The 25,903-nt window shown below is 43.1% G+C and overlaps 3 protein-coding genes across 4 annotated transcripts; 1 reads left to right on the top strand and 2 right to left on the bottom strand.

Moving 5' to 3' along the window:
- The first annotated feature begins 2,540 nt into the window (after positions 1–2,540).
- On the top strand, positions 2,541–10,892 carry LOC118417035 (choline dehydrogenase, mitochondrial-like). The gene is made up of 8 exons (XM_035822390.1): positions 2,541–2,737; positions 3,944–4,075; positions 4,281–5,197; positions 5,598–5,727; positions 8,134–8,311; positions 8,462–8,561; positions 9,155–9,356; positions 10,555–10,892. Exons 2-8 carry the CDS (start codon positions 3,958–3,960, stop codon positions 10,854–10,856), a joined length of 1,947 nt encoding a protein of 648 aa, XP_035678283.1. The 5' UTR covers positions 2,541–2,737; positions 3,944–3,957; the 3' UTR covers positions 10,857–10,892.
- A 2,601-nt stretch (positions 10,893–13,493) lies between these two features.
- LOC118417966 (tripartite motif-containing protein 2-like) lies at positions 13,494–18,040 on the bottom strand. Of its 2 annotated transcripts, XM_035823732.1 has the most exons (5): positions 17,880–18,040; positions 17,588–17,692; positions 16,708–16,857; positions 15,967–16,069; positions 13,494–15,213 (listed from the first exon to the last, which is right to left on the bottom strand). In XM_035823732.1, exons 1-5 carry the CDS (start codon positions 17,976–17,978, stop codon positions 14,366–14,368), a joined length of 1,305 nt encoding a protein of 434 aa, XP_035679625.1. In that variant the 5' UTR covers positions 17,979–18,040; the 3' UTR covers positions 13,494–14,365. The 2 variants fall into 2 exon arrangements, with proteins under 2 accessions (XP_035679625.1, XP_035679626.1); XM_035823733.1 differs by lacking the exon at positions 16,708–16,857.
- A 175-nt stretch (positions 18,041–18,215) lies between these two features.
- Positions 18,216–24,981, bottom strand: LOC118417458 (proline-rich protein 2-like). The gene is made up of 3 exons (XM_035823022.1): positions 23,390–24,981; positions 18,331–18,789; positions 18,216–18,244 (listed from the first exon to the last, which is right to left on the bottom strand). Exons 1-3 carry the CDS (start codon positions 23,895–23,897, stop codon positions 18,216–18,218), a joined length of 996 nt encoding a protein of 331 aa, XP_035678915.1. The 5' UTR covers positions 23,898–24,981.
- Positions 24,982–25,903: the final 922 nt, after the last annotated feature.

Below are 25,903 nucleotides of genomic sequence, written 5' to 3'. Positions count from 1 at the left end.
GGGGGGGGGGGGGGGAACTAATCGAATTGAAGCAGTTTGTCCAATAGAAAATGGGCACTAAGCTTAGACTCCGTTGCAGTCTTCGGAACGGGGCTGGGTTTTTTTTTGGGGGGGGGGGGCGATTTTCAACGTTGGCTATGTTCTCTTGTGCCGGGAAAGGGAGTTTCAGTTTCAGTTTAGTTTATTTATTTATCCAGGAAAATACATCGCCTATTGGCGTTTTTCAATACCTCCTGGGGGGCCGGGAGACCCCAACATAAAATAACACAAAATCACAACAACTGAATCAAAATTGAAATCAAAGGTCAAACTTAAATAACTAAACGTCAGGTGTCAACTATTTACAATACAAATAACTCAGGATAACTTAATATAATGATGGTAGTAATAATAACAATAATAACACATTCAGGCAGTGGATCAACTTAAAATCAAAGTAACGAAAAGTGGAATTTGCATATCAATGTGTCGCTGGTCGGGCAGTGTTTGTTTCAAAGTCGATTTGCAAATGAAAAATAACAGTCAGAAGAGAACATAAATGTCAGTCTTAGCATCAAAACATAATACCCCGACTCGCTATCACGACAAACTCCCTTCCACAGCAAACTTCATTCCTCGGCAAACTCCCTTCCCGGCACAAGAGAACAAAGCCAACGTTGAAAATCGCGGACCACTCCCCCCCCCCCAAAAAAAACCAGCCCCGTTCCGAAGACTGCAACGGAGTCTAGCTGAGCTAAGGAATCGCTAAAATCGGCTGCTAAATATAAACGGTCTGTTGTGCATTCTGCGAATTATTTAAACGTGGCACTCGAATGTAAAGAGAAATCTGGGTAGCTTATATCCCAAAGAAAAAAATATAAGCATCAAAATTTACGGGCCGGATTTACACATGCAATTAGTGAACTATGATTTAATCTAACTAATGCTAACTTCAGCTCGGTCTCCTTCAAGGTCGTGAACCAAAAGCGTCACCTAGCAAGCCTTCAAAGAACTGCAACAGTTCGCACTCAGGTGTTGTCAAGGGAACTATTCGAAAACACTTTTCAAAAGCACTTGTAATTAATGAACTAGGATTTAATCTAATGCTAACTTCACTTTGCTGTACACCTTCAACGTTCAGAAATTCGCGATTGGGATTAATGTGCCAGCTGCAGAGACATTGTTTTACCGAACTCCAAGTCACAGGTGACTAAACATGTAGCATGCAGGCTGAAACTGTTCATGCGTTTTACGGTGTTTAATTATTTAAGCCGATGAAACAGTCATTGGCCTTGTTGTCTCCGCAAACGCCATGGCTATTTGTGAAACCATTACAGTAGCGCAAACGACTACCGGTAAGTGCAGTACATATCAGGGGCATCAGAACGCGGAACACAACATAGTTCGTTCGTTCGTGATAAATTCTGTTGCCGCGAGTGTGGATGCCCGTGTCCAAGTGTTTTTACCCACGGGTATTTCGGGGGGTGGGAGGTCGTCGAAATTACTAGTATTACTAGTAATGTGATCCCAACAGAACTAGTCTGGTTACCTGACCCCAGCCCGATCTCAAAAGTATCTATCGTGTCCCAACACAGGTGTCCTTGAGATTTTTGAGATCGGGCTGGGGTCTGGTATCCAGGCTACAACAAGACGAATCCAGCAATATACGACACAGGCCGCTGATCTACTTCCGCGTATGAGGTGCGTGTGAGGTCCGTATTGTACGTACGTCTGAGTCAGCACAATAAAGAAATAGTTTTTTTTTAAATCTATCTAGGCTAACGTCACATTGCCACAAAGGGGCCCGGCCGGGCAATTTTGGGGAACGAAAAGTACGATACAAAATACAATAAGAACACAAAGCGTACTACTATAATTCAACAGCATGCCTTGTCGATATATTCATTGGCATGGACTTTAATTTTTTGTTTCCGCCAGCAGATCGGCCGGCCCCGGGTAGGAAATGTGACGTTGGCATTAATCGTCTTCTCTTGTTTAGTTTCTGCGGTGTCTAGGTGAAGGCACTAACTGTGTTTTTTTTTTTTACTGTGTCCCAAAATCTGGTATGTGACCTTGTCCTGTACAGGTGGTGCAATAAATCCCTAGAGAAGTCACAGTTGAATGATAGCTAGACTTCCCTTTGTTAGCAACACCAAATAGCCAACGTTACGTACGGACAGTGGTTCGAAGTAAAAACGTCTTCGGTCGCGAAATCAACCAAAGCAAAGGATTGTCAATAAACCTAAGCAAAAATAGTCACATATTATTTTCAGTTTTGTCCAACCACACTTTCTAAATGTATCTATGCAACTCAAACACATTATTTATTCATGAGGGAAGGTTGGGCTGAATTTATTTTCCACACAACTGACATTAAACCCTCTGTGAATCATCCTGTAATGGCTACTGGCACTTCTCAAACCACCCTCTATTGCATTAAACTACTCGCCGTATGATTATGTATAACATTACGTATAATACACATGTATCATGTATAATATAAAATAAAATTGTGTTTTGTCACTGTGGACTGAGTAACTTGCACTTCGCTAGTTCAGGTAACGTGTTTTGTCGCGTGTGCGTTCACGTGGAACAATTGGACTAGAGACCGTTTACCCCCACTCAATAACCCCAGGACTGGTTCTGCAACTTGGACGTTCCTATCTCACATGTCATGTCCGGCAGCAGGCCAAACCGAATGGGCCAAGAACCAAGACTCTGACGTGGGCTGCGGCCATGTGACTGTGGGAACACGAAGGTACGGAGGGTTTAATCTCCAAGCAGATCCTATGGTAGCATAAGAAAGTATCAAAACCTGGCAGAGGAGTGAAGTTGGCCTAGGGGTGTGTATGTATATCATATTATATGCGGGGGAGTCTTAATCACCAAGCAGATCCTATGGTAGTATGGGTATATATCTGTGTCATTCAAGTGCCAACCGTTGCAGCTTTACCCTTCGTATGTGGTAGATATCTTTTGTTTAGAAGTTCATACGGGAGGGTATTTTACGAAGGTCACAATTATTTATAGGTTTGGCTGTTCAGAACGCACAGCCAGGGCTGCCCAACTAGCCTGTGGCTATTACAAAGGTCTAGCGCTGCTGACAGAGGCAAGGACAATGAGATTGCGTGGCGCAGCGGCAGCGTGTTTGGCTCAGGACCGAGAGGTCTAGAGTCGAGTTCGAATCCTTCGAATCTTGTGCCCCTGGGAAAGGCACTTTAGACGGCTTTCCTCACTTTACTCAGGTGAAAATGAGTATCAGGTAGGACGAGAGAGAGTAGTCGGCCCACCCAATGACAATAACAATATAACAACAAATAACTAACAAATGGAATTTGACAAGGACGGGATGATTATCAATCAATCAACAACAATATTCTAAGTACGTTGAAAATAACTTTCAAATCTACATGGTGTAAGATAGCGTGCATAGTATCTACAATGTAGTCAACACCAATATCTACAGCGAGAGGTCAAGGTCGGGTTATACACGTGTAAGGGTCGCCAAGACATTCCCAGAGTTTTTTTCTGAAGAAGGAAACAGACGAAAGATCACACATGACATTGTCTGAACTGACATAGTTGTAAGCAATCGGTCATGTCTATTTGGCTCGAATGTGACCTTCCCCAGAGGTGGAAGTTCATAGTTCAATATAGCGTGCCTCGCCATTATTAATAGTTTGACTTTCAGTTGTGCAGAGGTGACGTCAGGTGTCTCGCCGCAGTCTCTCTCACTCACTCATATCCTCTTGCACGTGGTGTGAAGAGTCGAGTGCATGTACGAGGGTTCTCCACCATCTAAAATAGGGTATGCTAGAGTCGACTGCATGTACGAGGGTTTTCCACCATCTCAAATAGATTATGCTAATAACAGTCCTATTTATGTAATCAATGAGACAAGATGAAACAATAAATCTAAAGCCTCTAACTATTTCATGGAACTTATTCGTTTGTATTCTGGTAGAGAATTCTGGTTGGATGTACAGCATAGTGCGTGTGCGACGAACCATGCCTCGGCTGCTGAGACTGTCAGGTCTTCCCGCGGCCACCAAAGCTCACAGCACCAATCCACTGAAGCAAAGTAACAACTACACAGGTAACAGAAAATGAATAAAGGGACTATTTTTTACCAAAATATTGTTTTATTCACAACACACGTTTCGGTGACCGTTTGTCACCTTCTTCATGGCAATTTTGACTGGTTCACATTGAACTGCAATATTCTCCTCATCTATTATTTTCTTTTTCGTGTGCAGTAAACAATAAACAAAGGGTCAACGCTGCACTTTTTGTACTTGCAGGTGTACTGAGGGGTCTTGGCAGCCACAAGGATTCACGTCTAGCTGATTTTCTGTCAGGTAGATTTGGAAGCACCTTCGGCACTGCGGTAGATGGTAGGACGTCCGTTGCAAGTGGGTCTAGAAGTACTAGAGGAGGGTTACAGTATCTTGTGCAACGACAATACTCAACCAGAAGCTCCACAATGACGGCAGGGGCACAGGAATACAGCCATGTGATAGTCGGCGCCGGTTCCGCTGGTTGCGTGCTCGCCAATCGCCTGTCAGAAGATCCCAGCAACACAGTTGTCCTGCTGGAAGCTGGCCCGAAGGACCGCACGTGGACCATCCACATGCCGTCGGCAATGCGCTACAACCTAGCTGATGGCAAGTACAACTGGTGCTACCGCACCGTGCCGCAGAAGCACCTAAACAACAGGGAGATGTACTGGCCACAGGGGCGAGTCTGGGGAGGCTCCTCCTCTATAAACGCCATGGTGTACGTCCGCGGGCACGCGATGGACTACGACCGGTGGGAGAGAGAGGGCGCCGCGGGCTGGTCGTACGCAGACTGCCTGCCGTACTTCCGTAAGGCCCAGACGCACGAGCTCGGTCCGGACGACTACCGCGGCGGGGACGGTCCTCTCCACGTCTCGCGCGGCAGGAGCGAGAACCCCCTGAACAAGGCCTTCATAGAGGCCGGCCAGCAGGCGGGTTATCCTTATACAGAGGACATGAACGGTTACCAACAGGAGGGGTTTGGGGAGATGGACATGACGATTCGCAAGGGGATCCGCTGGAGCACTGCGAACGCGTACCTCCGGCCTGCGCTGAAGCGGGCTAACGTGAAGGCTGAAGTGAGGTGTCTGGTGACTCGCGTTCTGTTTGAAGGCAGCCGGGCGGTCGGGGTGGAATATCTGCAGAATGGAGAGATGAAACAGGTCAGTCAACTCGCACCACCTTTACTCCATTAAGAGCCACCTTGAAGAAATGCAAAAACCAAGAGAAAACCAAGAAAGGTGGAAAACAGAGAGTTAACATCAACACTTATATTTTCAACCTCAATCTTTACTTTTGTTCATATTGAATGGTTAGAGATACATTTGGATACATTTATCCTTCTTTAAATAGGACAATCAATATTTTAACTTGAATAGGAAGTAGGCTGAATAAAACCTTTAACTGCAAACTTTGACTCCCCAGCCCACACGAATAAGGCTAAGGGTCGACAAATTTTTCTAGGGTAGGTCGGAAAACAGAAAACACAATTTTTCCCTAGACCTAAGACGTTGTGTGGTTATATAAACTAAGGTGATTGACAGGAATGATTTTTCCCTGCAGGTCCGAGCTGCGAAGGAAGTGATCCTGTCCGGAGGGTCCATCAACTCTCCTCAGCTGCTGATGCTGTCGGGGGTCGGCAATGCTGATGACCTGCGGACACTGGGCATTCCTGTTGTTCAGCACCTACCAGGTTAGTCATAACTAACGTTATATGCACATGGAGGTAGACTGGGCACACATGATCAACGCTGATCGACCGATCCTATCAAACGCCATAACGAACAAATAGAACCCCCTATTCTATGGACTGATCCTGTCGAACACCGTATCGAACAAATAGAACCCCCTGTTCTATTTCGAACACCTCCGCCAAAGTTACGGGACAGCGTTACAACAATAGGTCCAGTGTGTCCCAATCGTGTGTGTTGGTAGGTGTTGGACAGAACCCACAGGGACGCCTTTGAAGTAGACGTGCAACAGGCGTACACCCAGGTCGTCTCGCTCTACTGCGCGCTCCAACCCACCGTATTCTAGTGATCTGCAGTGCCTGGGGATTCCTGTTAATGAGACATATAACGTTAGCCAATAGAGCGTTTTCATTCACTTTTGTTGAACAGAACATACATGAGCACTTGGAAGTACACGTGCAGCACGCGTACACCCAGGTCGTCTCTCTCTACAGTGCGCTCCAACCCACCGTATTCTAGTGATCTGCAGTGCCTGGGCATTCCTGTTAATGAGACATATAACGTTAACGGCACTGAACTTTAATCCAACGCAACTTTAATCCAACACTTTTCAGAACCCATCTGTCAGTCAAAAACTAGCTCCGGTATGCAAATTCTTTTGAGTGCTTTACAAAACCAGTAAGGTATACGACTTAAAACCTTGTAAGTTTGAGCTCACAAAGATCGCATGTTGCAGCGACAAGTTAATCAATCTTCTGGTATGTTTTCATGCTGTTAATCAAGCCGTGGGACTGGAGGGCAGCGACTGTAATTTGAAGCAACCCTACTCTTCGTCCTCACATTACACATTAATCATCACAGTAAATATAGCGAAATATCAATAAACTGTCCATCCAACACAACCAACATGCCTTGAAGAGTCCCTCTTTAAAGTACAGGGCCAGGCTTTGTTACACAAATTCAGTGGAAATCCGAACACGCGCCATTTTGAATCATATTTCATCACGCCCCTTCACCCCTATTTTTGAAAATGATCACATCCAAAGGCCAGTAGGACGGATCTCACTGGCGATACCAACAGCCCCAGCTGGGGGACGTATTGTAGGGAGTTTGTACTGTGTTTTTCTGGTATAATTTTTGGGAACCATTCACAAACAACGTATTTTGCCACCATTTGCTAACCAAACAACGGATGGAAAGTTTCATAGAACGTCATAACTGTGTAGTAGAACAGCAGAACGGATTTGCCGCTGGTTGATGCATTTTGGGGCCGTGTTTTGATCGCGGCTATCAGCAGTTTACCGACATGCCGATTTGCCAATTTAACCTAGAGTAAGTGCCTGCCGATTGATACAAATTTGTCGTTGTAAATATGAAATCCATAGATAAACAGCATTGTTATATTATTGTGTTGGATTAAAGTTCCACTGGGAATAGAATCCCAAAGGACTTGCTATCAGTTACACTGTCTTTGAAATGTTATTTTCTCGTGACACAACAGAAAGTGGCAGACCAATGCATGTGTAGCAATGGCCGGGGAAACATAGTAAACAATGCACTAAACAGTTTCCAGAATGCGCTAAAGCCCGCTTGTTTATTCATGGTTCAGTTTGGAATTTGCTGGAATGTGTTGGATTAAAGTTCAGTGCCGTTAGCCAATAGAGCGTTTTCATTCACTTTTGTTGAACAGAACATACATGAGCACCTTGAAGTACACGTGCAGTAGGCGTGCACTCAACCCGTCTCTCTCTACAGCAAGCTCGAACCCCACCGTATACACCTTTCTCACGCGGCGGCCATGATAGATCTCAAACGAGTTCAATGAGGCAAACAAAAGGCTGTCCATCATAATTAGCAGTTCAACTAATGATAGTCTGCCAATTAGGAAAGCGACCAATGCGTGAAGTCCGTCAAATATTTGCATTATTATGTTTTTATTTTGCATCTCTTAAGGGACTTTGTGACCCATCTACACTACTCTAAATTGCTACATTTTTAGTGCATAACACTAGTTATGATATTTATTATTCTATCTTATATCATGAAAATTTGTGTGGTTTGGGGGAAAACTAAATGGGACCTGATTTTAGAAATAAGTTTTGTCTGTTTGCCTTATTGACCTCGTCTTCGATCTATCATGGCCGCCGCGTGAGAAAGGTGTATTCTGGTGATCTGCAGACTCTCGGCATTTCCGCTGATGACGTTTAGCCAATAGAGCGTTTTCATTCATTTTCAGGTGTTGGACAGAACCTACAGGAGCACCTAGAAGTACACCTGCAGCAGGCGTGCACACAGCCAGTCTCTCTCTACAGCGCGCTCCAGCCCCACCGTATTCTGGTGATCTGTAGACCCTGGGCATTTCTGCTGAAGAAACATATAGCCAATAGCGCGTTTTCATTCACTTGCAGGTGTTGGACAGAACCTACAGGAGCACCTAGAAGTGCATGTGCAGCAGGCGTGTACTCAGCCCGTCTCTCTCTACAGCGCGCTCCAGCCACACCGCATGCTGCTGATCGGAGTCCAGTGGTTCGCCACGCGGACAGGCCTGGGCGCCACCAGCCACATGGAGGCGGGAGCGTTCATCAGGTAGGGGCATTCTTTTCGATTATGTTTATGCAAAATTTCCCCACTTTAGATTGCTGAATTCATTCGTTCGTTCGTCCGTCCGTCCGTTCATTCATTCATTCATTCATTCATTCATTCATTCATTCATTCATTCATCCATCCATCCATCAGGAGCAGGCCCGGCGTGGAACATCCCGACCTGCAGTATCACTTCTTCCCCACCGCCGTGCAGGATCTGGGGAGGGTAGCGGTGAAGCAACACGCTTACCAGGTAAAGTTAAGGGCACAGCCCGCCGTACGTGCAATTTGTCCGTACGTTTTTGGGAGGCCACGTCCGCCACGTATTTCTGAAAACGTTCAGCCTGTACAGGGCAGGCGCGTCATCCGTACTGGCACGTACGGGGGCGAATCCGCAGCCCGATGGCACACAAAGTTTTGCCTGCACGTAAAGCTCTAAGGCGTGTCTGCGTGCTCCAAAATCAGTCGGGTATTCCATACGGGTTCGTTCAGAGGCGGTACTTACCACTTACGGATCCCAAAAGATTGCCCACGTATTTTCACGTACGGCGGGTTGTGCCCTTAGCTTAACAAACGATATGTCAATTGTTATGGAGGTCAACAACTACAGGTCAAAGCATGCCAAAGAGCACATTATTTTCGCAAGATTGAAAAAAAAATACACATGCTTCACCTTTATTATCAAAATTATGAAAAATATAATTTGAAAATCCAAGCCAGGGTACGCACGGTGCTGTCGACTGCGAAACGCTAACTCTGGTCCCTCCCCTTACAATTTTCTTCTATGCACCTTTGTACTGACTCGTCGATACATGGTAAAGTGGATATCCACTCATGATGTTTCAGGCCCAGGTGGGTCCACTTCGCTCAACTAGCCGTGGATATCTGAAGCTGAAGTCTGCAGACCCCCATGCACACCCTCTGTTGGACCCGAACTACCTCTCCACCCCCCAGGATGTGCTCGAGATGAGGCTGAGCATCAGACACACGCGGGAAATCTTCGCCCAGAAGGCTTTTGATCCATTCCGCGGTGCAGAGATTGCCCCAGGTAAGATCTATTAGAACTCGATGTAATTTGTATCTATTTTATATGCTATATGCCCATTCCTTCCCTCATGACCTCGACGAAAAGCGGCTTGCAGGCCTAAAGGTTCAAACAAGTTTAAAATCTTATCCAACGGTTACAATTTTAACCCCCAACCCCTCGGGTGATTTACTAGCACGGGGTGTGGTAGCCTGGTATCTAGCTCAATTATTAGCTACGAATCTACAGAAGAGACTCGGGAGCTATAATACGGCTGGATACCAGGCTAGGGATCCGGGACCCTGCCACTGACAGGCTATATTTGGGCACGGTCGGGTTCCCGGATATCTAAATTCACAGTTATGATCAATCTGGGTCCCGGCGACAAAAAACAAATTTGTGGCTTTAGAGTAATCTCCAAGCAGATCCTACGGTAGCATAAGATAGCATCAAAAGCTGGCGGAGGATTGAAGCCGGCATAGGAGTGTGTATGCGTCTGACTTCCTTTGGCCGGCTATAATACTCCGACAGCTTTTGATACTATTTTATGCTACCGTAGGATCTGCTTGGAGATTAGCTTCAGAGCCCGGTCGGGGCTACAACCCCTATGGGAACTGATGTAGTTGTGACCGTATCATTGCACAGGCTTTTCATCAGCGTTGGTGAGGCATGATGCTTTTGTAAGTACCTTGTCGGGTAGTGTTAAGCTAAGGGCACAACCCGCCGTACGTGCAATTTGTCCGTACGTTTTTTGGGGAGGCCACGTCCTCCACGTATTTCGGAAAACGTTCATGCTGTACAGGGCAGAAGCGTCGCCCGTACTGGCACGTACGGGGGCGAATCCGCAGCCCGATGGCACACAAAGTTTTGGCTGCACGTAAAGTTCTACTCCAAAGTGCTCCAAAATACGTTGGATTCCCTATGAGTTCATACGGAGGCGGTAATTACCACTTACGGAACGGGATCCCAAAAGATTGGCCACGTTTTGGCACCTAGACAGCACGTATTTGCACGTACGGCGGGTTGTGCCCTTAGCTTAATGTGGCTTCGCTACGACCTACTTTTTCAGCTAAGCACACTGGGTCACTCCTACTCTTCTCGATAAGTATGTTGGGTTCTTTAACGTACAGAAGGTTGGCGCTTGAAGCTAAAGCTGCCTCATACAATGGGCAAAATATGAGTTCAACTGATCGTTTCAATGCCTTCTATTTCCGTCTTACAGGACGCGACGTCCAGTCGGACAAAGACATCGACGCGTACGTCCGCCAGCATGCCAAGTGCGGCTACCACCCGTCCTGCACCTGCAAGATGGGCGCGGAGTCGGACGCCCTGGCGGTGGTGGACGCCGAGACGCGCGTGTTCGGCCTGGAGAACCTGCGGGTAGTGGACGCCTCCATCATGCCCAGCATCGTCAGCGGGAACCTGAACGCGCCCACCATCATGGTGGCGGAGAAGGCGGCTGATATCATCAAGGGGGAGCCCCCACTCCCCAGATCAACTGCTGCTGTTTACCGGCCACGTTAGATGTTCAAAGGTAGATCATTCTCCTATGGGACACATTACACAGGACTGCGTATTAGGCCCCAACATCTCCAACTGGGACCTACTAGAAGCTAATGAGAAGGCCGTGACCTGGCTGCAGTACTGGCACGGAACAATATGATGATGATGTCATATGATGATGATGATGATGTCAGTCAGTCAGTCCCATAGCTTTTTAATCAGCCGTAACCATATCACATGTACCTCCATGGATAATGGAGGTTTTGTTTTATGATGTGTCAGCCTGTGTGTCTGTGTTAGTTTGCGGATATTTCTATTAAGCATAACTTTAATAAGGACCTCTGAATGAATTGCAATGATATTTGATATGTCTTAGGGTGTTGGCAAGCGACGGTCAAGGTCAAAGGACTATTTCATCTAAAGACGGATGGATGTTCCCTACAACGTTTGGAAGTTTTCTGGCCTCCCCTTGTGGCATTACTTGATATTGTTTTCAAATTCACGGTTTCTATATCTTTTGTCCACGGGCGGGATAAGGTTTTGATTTTCCATGGCAGACAACAGTTGATATCAGAAAGAAATGGCGTAGGTTTGCGCCCCTAGCAGCTAGCTTGCGGTGGGACTACAGGGAATTTTTTGTCCAAATCTTTCAAAGAGAATTACTGAATGAGGGAATATCGGATTTCCATTATCTTTGGCATGCAAGTAGCTCAGACGGAGATATATGTACATGATTAGATACCAATTATTCAAATTAGCACTTAATTAGAATAATAAATAAGAAACTGTGCGAATGCAATGTTTTCCAAGATATGACTTTAATTCATGTAACATATACAATCCATGGCAGGTGGAACATCGGCAAATGTCAATTATTGATAGATACCAATTAATCCAATTAACCAATTAATGATAGCAATTTTATGCTTGTGACATGACAATATTTGTTTTGTTGTTGAACATGGATTTCTTTGGATGGGGAAATCTTCATGTTAAGACATGTTGTATAGGAAATGGAGTTCAAGTTGCCCATCAAATGAAAGAAAATTAAAATGAAACAGTAAAACACACACCTTTGAACTCGGAGGTGGCTTTCAGTGACTAGACTTCTACATCAATATTTGCCTGATAATGATAAGCTGGTGTCAGTTTTAAGCAACTTGGCCTGCATGAACATGAACAGATACTCAAGGCCATGGACTACATATCACAATTCTGACTGCCGATACTGATGCACTTTGGTTTCTTCATAGTTGTGACTCGAGGAAGGGATAGTTAGATACACACACTGGCAACCATGAGATTGTAACTTACAAGAAAATGAAAGAAAGTTTAAATGAAACAGTAAAACACACACCTCTAAATCGAAGTCTTAAAAAAACAAAATCTAAGGTGACTTTCTGTGGCCTACTAGACTTCTTCATCAATATTTACCTGATAAAGAGCCTATGGCGTCAGTTTTTTAAAGCAACTTGGCCTGCATGAATGTGACCAGATACACAAGGCTATGGACTTACATTAGTGCTACATATCACAATTCTGACTGCTGATACTCATACACATAGGTCACATCATAGTTACGAATTAAGAAAGGGATATTGAAATAAATTTATTGGCAGCCATGCAACTTTCTGTGCTGCATATGTAACTTACAAGACAAATGATCACTCTAAAGAAGATGACTTTCAATATAGCTTAATCGACTTTTTCAACAGCATGATGATAGTTTTATAAGATATAATTGCTACATATGATATCTGACTGCCTCTATTAATACACTTTGTTTTCTTTTTGTTATGATTTAAGAAAGGGACATTTAGATACCTGCACTGGCAACCATGGACTTTTCTGTTTTTACATGATGTAACTTACAAAACAGACAATAATAATCTGCACTAACATGAGACTTCTAGATTGAAAATAAATCAACATTTACACAAACTTATGAATCATTTGCTTCATCGCATCACGTTACAGTAATGGTCATACGTAAATTCATAAGCTTCTATAAACGTTGTAGGATTTTCACATGATCTCACATGATCTGTACGTACAAACTATTGCACGTGACTGAGAGCCAGATTTGAAAGAAAGAAAGAAAGAACGAAAGAAAGAAAGCAAGAATGAAAGAAAGAATGAAAGAAAGAAGAAAGAAAGAAAGAAAGAAAGAAAGAAAGAAAGAAAGAAAGAAAGAAAGAAAGAAAGAAAAAGAAAAAAGACACTTTGGTTTGAGCCTGAACAAATCTCAAAAGTCTTATCCTTTTACACGTGTTGATCTATCGACATAAAATCATAATATTCAACCTAAAAACATCACGATGACAAATTACACAATGATATGAACATTAAAAAATCCTGATATGTATAATTTCTCACTTTCGGCCTTGACAGTACACTAAGAACATCTGGCCAATATCACTTTTACGCAAAGTTCAAAACAACAACTGGATGCACTGACAAGACAAGAATATTACAACTTTTTTTCAATATATAGAGGTAAGTTAGTGTAGAATTTAGGACAATTAGTTTTAAACCATCGCAAAGTATAATAGAAAAGCATGAAACATTTATGTCCATGATATTTTCTGATCTTTTATATCAATGGTAATCTACACTAACATACCATATCTCAAGGTAGATATGTTACATTGCCACAAAGTAATACAATAGATGTTAAGTCTGCATGACACAGTATGTGCAATGAGATACGACTGCTATTGATGTGCATTATAAGAATCGAACGGCTATAGTTTTCCAAATTCTAATACAAAGTTATTTATGGGTCAAATTACACGGCAATTAATATTTCCTACTAAAGCTGGATGTTCCTTCAACCAAAGAAGCTTACAACTACTAATAAAACGTTATATAAAATTATATCCACATAACATAAAGCTGGCAGTGAACTATTGCATCTCTTTGCCTCGCACTTCATTCAGTAGCAAAAATAGAGAAATCTCGCATTTGTCTATTTGTAGTGAATTGCTTTCTGTTAGGCATTTTCCCTTCATTACAGTCAGTAGTTACAAGAGAAATGTTTCTACACAGCAGTTAGGCCATGTTGATTTGCCATTATATGGGTGACATCCTCTGGGAACCCAAAACTGATGCGAGCATGCGAATAAGAAAAGTTTGGAAAAAAAGTTGCCTTCATTATGAAATCTAAGTACAAATGTTCACAGAAAGGTTGTACAAATGACTGAACAGAGGAAGTTATACTAAACAATGGATTTTTCTTATTTTTGCTCTTTCACATCTTCTTTGACCTTAAAATTTACTTTGGCACTACGTAACATTAATGACCGTTTTTTTTGCAATCTACGGCATACATGTGCCGTTTTGCAGCTGATTTGTACAATTTAGTATGGTCGAACACTTTCTTTTAAAACGGCCGAAAATTGATGCGTGCGCGGATGTCATCCATATAATCAAATCAACATGGCTTTCCTGAATAATGTACAAAAGGTATTTCAGCTAAGTGCTACAGTCAACCATTCCCATCATACAAACATCAACTTCCTTCAACACCATCAGTAGCGGGGGAAGACAGTGATAGTGTAACTATGGGCCACAACCAGCTGTCCCCCCGGCCCCACTGCCACCCCTGCTGGGGGGGATTCCGCACGGAGAGCGATGTGGCGGACGTACTCACCCCGGCCGGTGTACATCACCACGCGCTTGTTGAGTGCATCCACCACCATGATCTGGCCGGAACTGTCCACACAGATGCCTTCGGGACGATTCAGGCGGCCACCACTCAGTCCCGGTCCTCCGAACTTCTTCACGAACCGGCCGGTCTTGTCGTACATGTAGATGATGCTAGTGTCATAGTCCGAGACGAAGATGTTTTCTTTCCCGTCAACGGCGACGTATATCGGCGTCTTCATCCTCGGATCGGCATTCCACAGGAGTTTCCCATCCGGCGTGAAGGCCTGCACACCACCACGGGAGTGACCGTCAGACCATGTGACGTAAACGTGGTTATTGCACAAGCCCACAGCCATTCCGCGGACCCCTCCCCGTGGCACACTGCCAGGTAGGTCAAAGTTGGCTTTGAGATCACCATCCCTGGTCACCTGTACCACGGAGTCAGGGCTGGCAGGGTACCCAATCATCAAGACCCACAGATGACCATCCTTGTCGATGGACACATCAGATGGTGTCTTTGATGAGTACCCTAGCCCTGGAGCAGCTTGTGGGAACTGGTGCAGGTAAACGCCTTCCATGCTGTACACTTTGAGGCGCGGTGTGGACCGATCAGCCACCCAGATCTTGTTGTCGGGGGAGACTGCCACTCCGCGGGCGCTGCGCAGTTTTCCAGCCCCCGGCTCATCACCAAATGTGATGATGCGTGGCCTACTGGCTTGGTCAGACGTTTCTGTTGAATTAAAAAAAACATGGTCACATTGCTGAGGTAGGTAATTCACCTAGATTGGTACGTCCGAATAAATGGTTAAACAAGATACGGATCCGATTTTCCGTCTCACAGTCCACGTTTCTTTTCACAAGTCTGGTGTGCATGCGATATGTCTTATTTAACACCATCCTCCTTCGTAGGGATATCCAACAGCCAAACTGCCTGTCTGAATGTGCCCTGCTCTTTCAACCGTCACTCTTAGTTCCTGTGGACGTCCCCCCAAACCAACTGTCAGCCAATCAGAGAATAGGCTTTCCGTTTTCAAAAGCTGTCTCGCATGTATAAGGGTAACCTCATTAATATTTATAATCAGGGCGGTCAGGAACTATTAAAGGGTGACGGTTGAAAGAGCAGGGCACAACCAGACAGGCAGTTTGGCTGTTGGATGTCCCTGTGTAGGAGGATGATTTAACATAAATGTTAAACTATGACTATAGTAATAGTAAAACCAGTCAATTGTTTTTATACGTCATGTGATGATATTGCCTGTTCTGTTTTGGGCTCAGCATCCCCATGTGATATTGATGTGTACTAAAATATTTTTGGTGTTTGTTTGTTACAGAAACAAAGTATGAGACAAAATATAAATTCCAGTGCATTAGATTTGAAACAAGTTTAAAAAAATACAACGTTTTTTTATTAAAGGAAAACATTTTTAAAAAAATGAAAATATTAGAATGATAAAGATAAAAAGATAGAAGTGCTATCCCGAACCTCCAGTGCCCGTGGACCCCGGCAAGTTGATTGGTGCAGGTCCTGCTGCTTCCATCTCCGCAGTGATGCCGGGTGAGGGACCACGCCCATGGACCGGACTCACCTATTAACGGTTAGAACGGGTCAGGTGTTAAGTATGGAAAACTCTCAATTTCGAGACAACAGGCGGGCACGGTGGATTAAGGAGGCGATCTGGATAAGAAAGTCAACCCCAGTGATGAACCGGGACGAGGGGGGATACAAGCTTAGCCACGTTTTGGACTGTTTTCTCACCGCAAAAGCACCACCTACATGGGCTAGATATAGCGGTGAGAAGCAGAACTCCAGTTAGAAGCTCTGACGTAGGTGTCATCGAACCGTCAGCAATGTAAGTACCTGCTGGTTGTGAAAAAAGAATTCTCCTATATTCCAATTTCTTTCTATTATATCTGATTCAGTTTAGTAAAGAAAATCATTTTGGGTGATATGACGGCATAGAGTTTCCTAAGGACAAGGACCTCATGTTTTAGCAACTTACAATTCAGCTAGGTATTGTAAGGTTCATCTGCTGTACAGTATGAATGGTGTATAGTTTAGTAAAAGTTCAGTAAAAAAATATGTTTGGGTGCTTTATCATGTTTGGACATCGGTGATGCAGCAAAGAAGTTGCCAATAGTCATCTGTTGCTGTATGAACATAAAGTCTACACTGACGCTAAAGGAGCACCCAAAGAAACCAAAGGGAGCGTTGGGAGGTGCTGACCTTGATGACGTCAGCAGATGTCACCTTGCCAGTCCCCATCCGTGCAGCAGAACATTTCCAGGCACCACTGTCAGTAGCTTTGGGTCCTGCCGTGGCTGTAGCCGGCTGCAGAGGGGCCAAGGAGGGACCACGCCCATGGACTGGAATCACCTAAACGGTTAGAATGGGTCAGATTGTGAACATACCTTTATTAGTCAGGGCTTGAAATACTTTTTTCTGCCTACCTGTACTTGTGCAGGTAACATTGAAAATTACCTGCACCAGACAAATTTTACCTGCACCACTCTGAACTTAGAGAGTATGGATCATACTAAAATTGTTCAGGAACCATTGCTATTTTTTCCTACATACTTTATATGTGGCAACAGGTGATAACATTCCATATCCACCTATATCATAGGATATTTATGTATAAAATCCAGTACATGGACCAGTGCAGGTTGAGTGCAGGTAGACACCAGAAATACCTGCACAGCTCCAATTTTACCTGCACTAATTATAACATGCATATGGAGGTGGTATTTCGAGCCCTGTTAGTATAGTATGCAAATTCTCGATCGATTAGTATAGTATGCAAATTTTTTCCATCACATCTGATCTATTGTCGCACAGAAAGGCCTATCGTGTGATATGATGGCACTAAGTTTTCTTAAGTTTCCCAAGGACACAAATGGCTTCATGTTTTTGACAACTTATAATTACAACTCAGCTACTGTAAGGTTCATCTTCTGTACAGTATGCATGGTGTTGCTGTTTATTGGAAGGCTATGTTTGGACATCGGTGATGCAGAAAAGAAGTTTTCAATAGTCATCTGTTGCTTTATGGTCATCAGAGCTGCCCTGATGCTTAATGAGCACACAAGGAAACCCAAGTACTGACCTTGATGACGTCAGCAGATGTCACCTTGTCAGTCCCCATCAGTACAGCAGAACTTTGCCAGGCACCACTGTCAGTAGTTTTGGGTCCTGCTATGGTTGTAGCCGGCTGTAAAAGAGGGGTGATTTTATGAAACAATGTTGGCTGTGTTATATTTTTGGTGAAAGAGAAATATGTAGTAATGTTTTACATGCGGTAATGTTTGTGTCTTTGAATCGTTTTTGTATTGTGTCTTGTTGCTTGTATCTCAATCCTTTATGTGTGAACATTCAGTATGATTCAGTAATAGACTTACAGAGCCATGGATCCCAGGTTGGCGGTTGAAGTGCGTCAGGAGTACAGGTACCACGATCGCCAATGAAACCGTAGTAACGAACGTCAGTGACAGAGACATGACAGTGTACAGCAGTGGTCGTCGTGATAGGCGACGACGTAGCCGTCCACAAATGGTGTTACTTTCTTTGGCTGAGCCTGCAGGCAGACAGGAAAAGTACACGATTTGTGTTGGATCTAGCTTAGTTACAAACCCGTTACCAACTGATGAAATCAAGTTTCTCTGCGATAACCACAGAGCCATTATTTTTGTAATGTTCGAACTGTTTATCAGTTCATCAAGTACTATGCAGCAGTTCTACTTGGATAAGTTCTCTTCCCTGTATACTAATGATGATTGTAACAATATACTAGCACCTCAATTTGATTTTTTTTTTTTTGATGGAATGTCACAACTCTTCTGTAACACCAACCTGGAGCTTGTGGGGCCTGGTTGGAGTTGTACATCGGGTTTGGTCGCAGCTGGTTGATGACGTCCTGCGGGTTTGATAGCGGATTTGGCCCGCCCGGCAGTTGTTGGGCCCCGCCGGTCGGTCTTCCTGGCCTCGGGGTGGAGGGGACAGCAGGTGCGTCTCGGTTCAGAGCTGGCCCGAGACGCATCCCGAACGATTCTCCATCCTCATACACGTGTGTGGCGGCCGCCACAGGTTGGGCCCCATCGGTGGTTCGTCCTGGCCTCGGGGTGGAGGGGACAGGCGGGGCGCTGCGAGGATCTCCCTTCAGAGGTGGTCCGAGACGCATCCCGAACGTGTCTCCATCTTCATACACGTGTGTGGCTGGACCAGACGCCGCCTGGTCCCCTTGCCTCCTCCCATCATCCGGACCTCCCGCTTGGGATGACCCACCGACCTCTTTCGGAGTTGTTTGTCCTTCTAGAGAATAATGACATCAAACCATGATATTAGCTGGTGTGTTACGCCGAACGGCGGTTATACCGGCCATAAAGATACAGATACAGAGACAGAAACAAGAGTTCCACGACCTCAATTTCGCCAATTGATGTTAGTCTTTTCGAGTGACAAATTCATTATTACAAATCGATTATCACAAATTAATGTTTCTCATTAATTATGCACACAACTCCCATTTGCATAAATCATATCAGTGGATCATATTCTTTACCTAAATAACAGAAGTTTTCCAAAGTATGATATGAAAGTTTCATCCTCACATGGAAGGCTATTGTAGCCTGTAATGAGATTGAGATATGTAGCGAGGGAATTGTCCACGGCGTCTGGGTAAACCATGGTTTTACAACGAATGAAAACTACGTCTACAGTTATCGATCATGATGGAATAACCCACAATCATTCAGTGCCTAATATCTGGTCTGCCAAATAATACTTTACATGTACCCTCTATACCGGTTATATTATCAAATATATACATTGTTACTATATATATAGTAAGACTCCTACGCTGGGGGTATTGAGATTGAGATATTTCGTGAGGAAATTGTGCACGGCGTCTGGGTAAACCATGGTTTCACAACGAGTGTAAACTGAGTCTAAAATTATCGATCATGATAGAATAACCCACAATCATTCAGTGTCTAATATCTGGTCGGCCTAACTAATACTTTACATGTACCCTCTTATACCCTGTTATGTTTTCAAATACACATGTATGCATGAGAAAAATTGTTACTATTCATTATAGTAAAGACTCGAAAGTGGTGGTAATGAGATTAAGATATACACTGGATGAATTGTGCACTGCGTCTAGGTAAATCATGGTTTCACAACAATGTAAACTAAATCTGGAGTTCTAGTATATCATGATGGAATAGGCTACGATCATTCAGCGCCAAATATCTGGTCTGCCTAACTAATACTTTACATGTACCCTCTTATACCCTGTAATATATACATGAGAAAAGTGTTACTATTCATATATAGTACAGGCTCGAGAGTGGTGGTAACTTTATGAGATTCAGATATGCAGCGTAGGAATTGCTCACGGCGCCTGGCAAAACCATTGGTTTCACAACGATGTAAAAACTAAGTCTGGAGTTATAGATCATGATAGAATAACCCACAATCATTCAGCGCCTAATATCTGGTCTGCCTAACTAATACTTTACATGTACCCTCTATACCTGTTATATTATCAAATATATAAATTGTCACTATTCATATATAGTAAGACTCCTACGCTGGGGGTATTGAGATTGAGATATTTCGTTAGGAAATTGTGCACGGCGTCTGGGTAAACCATGGTTTCACAACAAGTGTAAACTGAGTCTAAAATTATAGATCATAATAGAATAGTCAACAATCATTCAGCGCCTAATATCTGGTCTGCCTAACTAATACTTTACATATACCCAGTTATATTTTGAAATATGCATGAGAAAAATCGTTACTATTCATATATAGTAACACTCCTACGCGGGGGATAATAAGATTCAGATATGCAGCGGGGAAATTGTCCACTGCGTCTGGGTAAATCATGGTTTCATGAAGTCTACAGTTGTAGATGATGGAACATGATGGAACGATCCACAGTCACTCAGCGCATAACATATGGTCTGCCTAAATAATACTTTAGATGTACCCCCTTATACTGTTATATTTTCAAATATGCATGAGAAAAATCGTTACTATTCATTATAAATTCTATAGTACAGACTAGAAAGCGTTAATGAGATTAGGATATGTTGTGAGGGAAGTTTTCTGCATCTCCTGGGTAAATCACGGTTCTATTACAATATTATCATGATGATAATATAAACTTAGTCTTTGAAGATATTACAGTCATTTAGTGGCAAATATCTGGTTTTCCTATTCTTAATGTGTACCTCCGTTCCCTGTTATATTTTGTTTTAAAGAAGCTTGACAACAACAGTTACTATGTATTACAGACTCCTACGTTGAAGCAATGAGATTTAAATATGTCTATAGAGGGAATGTTTCCACAGCGCTTAAGTTATAAGTCATGGTTTCACAACAATTGTCACTACTGCTATACGCTAGTAGTAATAGTAGTAGTAGTAGGCTTATGATAATCACTTAGTGGCAAATATACCTCTACTGTTACTTGTCGCGAAAGTGAATTAATCTTTAGGCTGCTGTATGTGTAATAAACCAATTTCCCCCTGTTATGACTGGATTACTTATGCATATTCAAAGTACAGCACACACGCTCACGCTAAACACCATGTGCCCTATGTAAGTATGAAACAAAAGTCTTACTGGAGAGAATGATTTCTCCAACTTCGCAGAGGGACAATACTTAACGATTAGAAAGTAACGACAGATCAGTTGTATGATTATTTTTACTTGCTCAAAGCGAGGCAGTGGTACTTACATTACCTCTATCTTGGTAAGACCCGAGTCAGCAGGGATCAACTAAAAACTAGAAACAGAGTCCTAAAAACAGGCAGAGCTGAACTTGGAGAGAAAACAAACTGTTTGGGTTGCTTGAAATAGAAAATGACCAAATATGGAGAACAAGGTAGACAAAGAATGGTTTTTGTACACGAAAAAAAGTACCATTTACCTGGCAGAAGCTAGTTTCAGTAGAAATGAAAGACCAATGGAAAATTGACCAGCAAGTGACGAAAACAGTGATGGTTTGGCCTCGTGTCTTCATAAGGTACTTAAATTGTCTTGTCGCAATGTTGTTACCTTAAATTCCAATTGTCTTATTTTAATGTACCATTAACATTACAAAATAAAACATTAAACCGTTAAATATCTTGTTGTAATGGACAATGTTCGCGGTGGTTCTAGAGTTCGCGGTGGTTTAAGAGTTCGCGGCAAAAGAAAAACGCGAAACTACATCCACCGCGAACATTTCTGCATTTACAGTATTGCACGGGTCCTGTCAACAGTTGGTTTACCTGAAAATTCATGACGGGAATATACTTATTTGATATTGTTTAGCAACAAATGCTAGTCTTTTAATCTCGGCTTGCTATGTAGGACTAAAATCATTCGTCTTATAAAATAAATATGATAATCAACAGGATGATATTAAAATTAACTCAAAAATGAGTAAAACTTTTAAATCCTGCTACAGTGATTGTAGTTAATACCACAAACTGTCGCATTTTGGAATAAGTAGGCTACTATTTTCAATACTTTGTCACTACAAATGTCTAAGTATTCTATGCGGGGCAAAAAACGGCATTTTAGGATACGATAACCGATAAGATGATGATGTGGTTGTTGATTTCCATGAAAATTCATGACTGGAATATACTTATTCAATACTTTTCGGCAACAACTGCTAGCCTTGAAACCCCGACTTAAAATGCAGCACTTAAATCGGTAGTCCGCTAAAACAGGTACCGTAAGTCGATATGATAATACTACCACAAGAATAAATACAAAGTTTGAATCTTGCGACAGTGGTCGTAATGTAGGCTGGACGCTGTCGTGTTTTGGAATAAGTAGGCTACAATATTCAATACTTTGTCACTACAAATGTCTAAGTATTCTATGCAAGGCAAAAACCGGCGCGGCATCTTAGGATAGGTCATCATGATGATAGATAAGATGATGATGTGGTTCTTGATTTCCATGAAAATTCATGACTGGAATATACTTATTCAATACATTTCGGCAACAACTGCTAGCCTTGAAACCCCTACTTAATATGCGGCACTAAATCAGTTGTCCTCTAAAACAGGTATCGTAAGTCGGCATGATAATCGGCTGGATGATATTACCACAAGAATGAGTAAAAATCAGGAATAAAAGCCTACTAAATTATCCCCGCCCCAAAGTATACCACGTTTCTAGAGGTTTAATTTGTTTCTTATTTGCTGAATGTGTGAAAATTTGGAGATCAGAGCTCCAGTTTATAAAGCTAACGTTGTGATTTTCTAATGTGACTTTTCTATTGCCTTACAGGTACGAGGGCCCACAGTGACAAATTCGTTTTGAATGTTTACATAGTGCTATAGATTGCTTTCCTAGTTGATTTCTATTTAATTCTAGCATTGATGACGTTACGTTTTGAATGTTTACAGTACGTGTTCTAAACTGCTTTTTAGTTGATTTTCATTTAATTCTATCATTGATGACGTTACTTTTCCCCTGCTAACGCTGAATTGTGGGCATGAATGCAACATATTTTCAATGTTAACATTAGAACTTAACCTAAGTGTTATCCAAGGACTCCTATACCCCCTCCCTTTCCAAGTACAGTTGTTGGTGAGGCGAGAGTATGGGAGCCCTGCGGCAAGGACTCACTGGAGCTGCGGTACGTTGGCGGCGACGCTGCGACAGAGCGATTTGACAGAACGCTTAACAAATTTCATCGATAAAATACGAATTTTTTAATGCTTTGGGTATATTGTTGTCTTTTGAGTGATATTTATACGTTTTACATGGTATTCCCATTATTAAGTCGAGGGTAACACAAATTCAATCTACAACGCAGCGACGCCGCCAACTTACCGCAGCCCAGTGAAATACAAAAGTAAACTGACTGGAAATAATACTCAGGATAATTTGAACTCACCTGGCGGCAGATCTAGATCCGCGTTGTACATCGGGTTCAGCGGCAGGTTGACGATGTCTTCCTCCCGCATCCAGTAAACACCGGCCCTCTTGGCGTTTCTCCGTTTGGGGAGGAGAAACCGCGGTGGAGTTTCTCCGGAAGGACCCCGTGGTTCCCCCAAAGTTTCTCCAGAGAGACGCGGCGGTTCTCTCGGAGTGTCTCCGGAGGGAAGAGACGGTCCTCCCTGACGACGACGGTTCTTTTTCGGGGGAAGAGGCGGTGGCACCTCAGAAGCCTTTTGGAGAGAAGCCATCGGAGTATAGCCGTTGTCTACGATAGGTGACATAGGAGTGTAGCCAGTGTCTACGAGAGAAGCCATTGGCGTATAGCCATTGTTTACGATCGAAGCCATTGGCATGTAGCCATTTCCCTCACGTGTAGACCCTCCTGGGTCAGTCAACTCTGCGGCTGTCGGGCTGTTTTCTGCTGTTTGGGTCTGCTGAAGTTCGTCTCCCGGACCCTCCGCCATCTCGCACTCGGACCGCACCCAATCTGGTGCCGATCACGAAATGCGCTTTCTCCGCTGTGACGTCTTGGAAAAAGCCGACCCCACTAATAATTGTCTAGAAATCGGATGTGGCATGTCATAAACATTCAACATCCACAACAGCCACTTGTCTATGTTTAGGAGGAATTTTTCAATTTACTATGAGTTATTTGCTTCTTTGACGTAAGAGACCTTGATATCATAATATGCATTGTATATTGTGGTATAACGTGTTGTTACCGTTTTTGTCATCATTGTTGCAAGATTAAGTTTACACAGTTAAGAAAATGTTTTAAGTGTAAAATCACCTTACATTGTCGCGCCTTGAATTATAAAGCACAAACCGCAAATCGTCAGCTGTGAGTAAATATTCAAGAGATATCATGTATTAAGTATTAAAAAAACAAGGACGTTATATAACGTCGATGAAGAAACCATGCATTATTCACAGGGGTTACTTACCTCGTATTTCGCTTAAATTTGCTCATTTGCTATAATGAATTGATAAGAGACCTCCGAACTAATTCTTGGATCAGTATATTATCATTGTGTTACTCTCATTGAAGAAACCTCAGTATTGTGTCAGCTGTTTTCTTGTATAGAGCATTTTGTCCCGCACACGAGTGGTAAATAACGGCATAGCGCAGACTTGTTTTTCTTGCATACCGGATAGATTGAGTCTGAGTACTGGTGGACTTAGTACTTGAATATTCAAGAAGCTATACGAACTGTAAACTGTGTATATTTTCGCAATACGCTGGGATGTGCAGTGCTGTAACCTCTAATCTCAAAGCAGATCCTAAAATGGCATAAGATAGTACCAAACTGGCCAAGGAGTGTAGTCAGCCAAAAGCCAAATACACCCCTAAGCCAGCTTCACTCCTCTACCAGCTTTTGATACTATCTTATGCTACCGTGGGATCTGCTAGGAGATTAGTAACCTCTTCCACAACTCTCTTTTATGTGTAACACCGAAGTATGTGCAGTTCGGTGTCTTTTACATAATACTTTCTGTTCCCGAAAGCTGCCCGGCCGGGCCCCGGTTTTGGAAATGTGAATACCCTAGGGTACTATTAACTCTATTTGTCCAATTTCTACTATTAGACCACTGATCTGCGGAGCCTGGTAGATGCCAGAAACAAAACATACACCAAAGTATATGCAGTTTGGTGTCTTTTACATAACACTTTCTGTTCCCGGGCCCCGGTTTGGAAATGTGACATATTGACGACTGGGGCGTGTATAGATGTCGGTTAGCTGAGGAATGAGTCCACTTTGCAAGATTGTTTACAAGATTCAGCTCTGCCATCTTGGGCCGAATCTGTTTACTATATACAAGACTGTCAAAAAGATTCAGTTCTGCCATCTTGGGCGGAATCAGTTTCCAATATTTTGCTGATAAAAAAACGGGGCAAAGACTCGCTATCACGGCAAACTCCCTTCCACAGCAAACTCCTTTACTCGGCAAACTCCTTTTCCCGGTACAAGACCGGTAACCAACGTTGAAAATCGCGAACCAACGACCCCCCCCCCAAAGAAAACAGACCCGTTCCGAAGACTGTAACAGAGGCTTCGCATTTAGTTAGAATTTTCTCATTTACTTTATATTTCCTATTGAACTACTCTAACATTGTCTTTTGTATAATAATTCAGAGTTAGGATATAAAACCTGCTCTTCAATGAGATCGCTTTAATGTCACTGAAGAAAGATAACAGATTTTATCTTCTGACCATTTTCAAAATCATATCCAGTGGCTTGAATAATTGCTTTTTGGCGGATATTACCAGACCTCCGAACTGAGTTTTTGTTGCAGTACATGTAGTATCATCATATTGATATATCATTGTAGAAACCTCAATATTGTATCGGCTGTTTTGTCGTTAAGAGGATTTTTTCACCCACACAAGTGGTCCTTAATGGCATAGCACAGACTTGTTTTCCCTACATACCGGATACCTGGAGTCAGTAGCTGAATATTTAGGAAAAC

The sequence above is a fragment of the Branchiostoma floridae genome, chromosome 6, assembly GCF_000003815.2.
Source record: "Branchiostoma floridae strain S238N-H82 chromosome 6, Bfl_VNyyK, whole genome shotgun sequence".
Taxonomy (NCBI): Eukaryota; Metazoa; Chordata; class Leptocardii; order Amphioxiformes; family Branchiostomatidae; genus Branchiostoma; species Branchiostoma floridae.
The sequence above is the reverse complement of the archived record's forward strand: the minus strand, read 5'-3'. Positions and strand labels throughout refer to the sequence as shown.

What these genes read in the sequence shown, in the direction of transcription:
- LOC118417035 (XM_035822390.1), top strand. Translation starts at nt 3,958, where the DNA reads ATGTACAGCATAGTGCGTGTGCGACGAACCATGCCTCGGCTGCTGAGA. An exon ending in AGAATGGAGAGATGAAACAG is followed by an intron (nt 5,198 to 5,597) that starts GTCAGTCAACTC and finishes TTTTCCCTGCAG; the next exon opens with GTCCGAGCTGCGAAGGAAGT. An exon ending in GAGGCGGGAGCGTTCATCAG is followed by an intron (nt 8,312 to 8,461) that starts GTAGGGGCATTC and finishes TCCATCCATCAG; the next exon opens with GAGCAGGCCCGGCGTGGAAC.
- LOC118417966 (XM_035823732.1), bottom strand. Translation starts at nt 17,978, where the DNA reads ATGTCTCTGTCACTGACGTTCGTTACTACGGTTTCATTGGCGATCGTG. An exon ending in AACCTGGGATCCATGGCTCT is followed by an intron (nt 17,693 to 17,879) that starts GTAAGTCTATTA and finishes CCTCTTTTACAG; the next exon opens with CCGGCTACAACCATAGCAGG. An exon ending in CATCTGCTGACGTCATCAAG is followed by an intron (nt 16,858 to 17,587) that starts GTCAGTACTTGG and finishes CTAACCGTTTAG; the next exon opens with GTGATTCCAGTCCATGGGCG.
- LOC118417458 (XM_035823022.1), bottom strand. Translation starts at nt 23,897, where the DNA reads ATGGCGGAGGGTCCGGGAGACGAACTTCAGCAGACCCAAACAGCAGAA. An exon ending in GGATCTAGATCTGCCGCCAG is followed by an intron (nt 18,790 to 23,389) that starts GTGAGTTCAAAT and finishes ATTATTCTCTAG; the next exon opens with AAGGACAAACAACTCCGAAA. An exon ending in CCAGGCCCCACAAGCTCCAG is followed by an intron (nt 18,245 to 18,330) that starts GTTGGTGTTACA and finishes AATCATCATTAG; the next exon opens with TATACAGGGAAGAGAACTTA.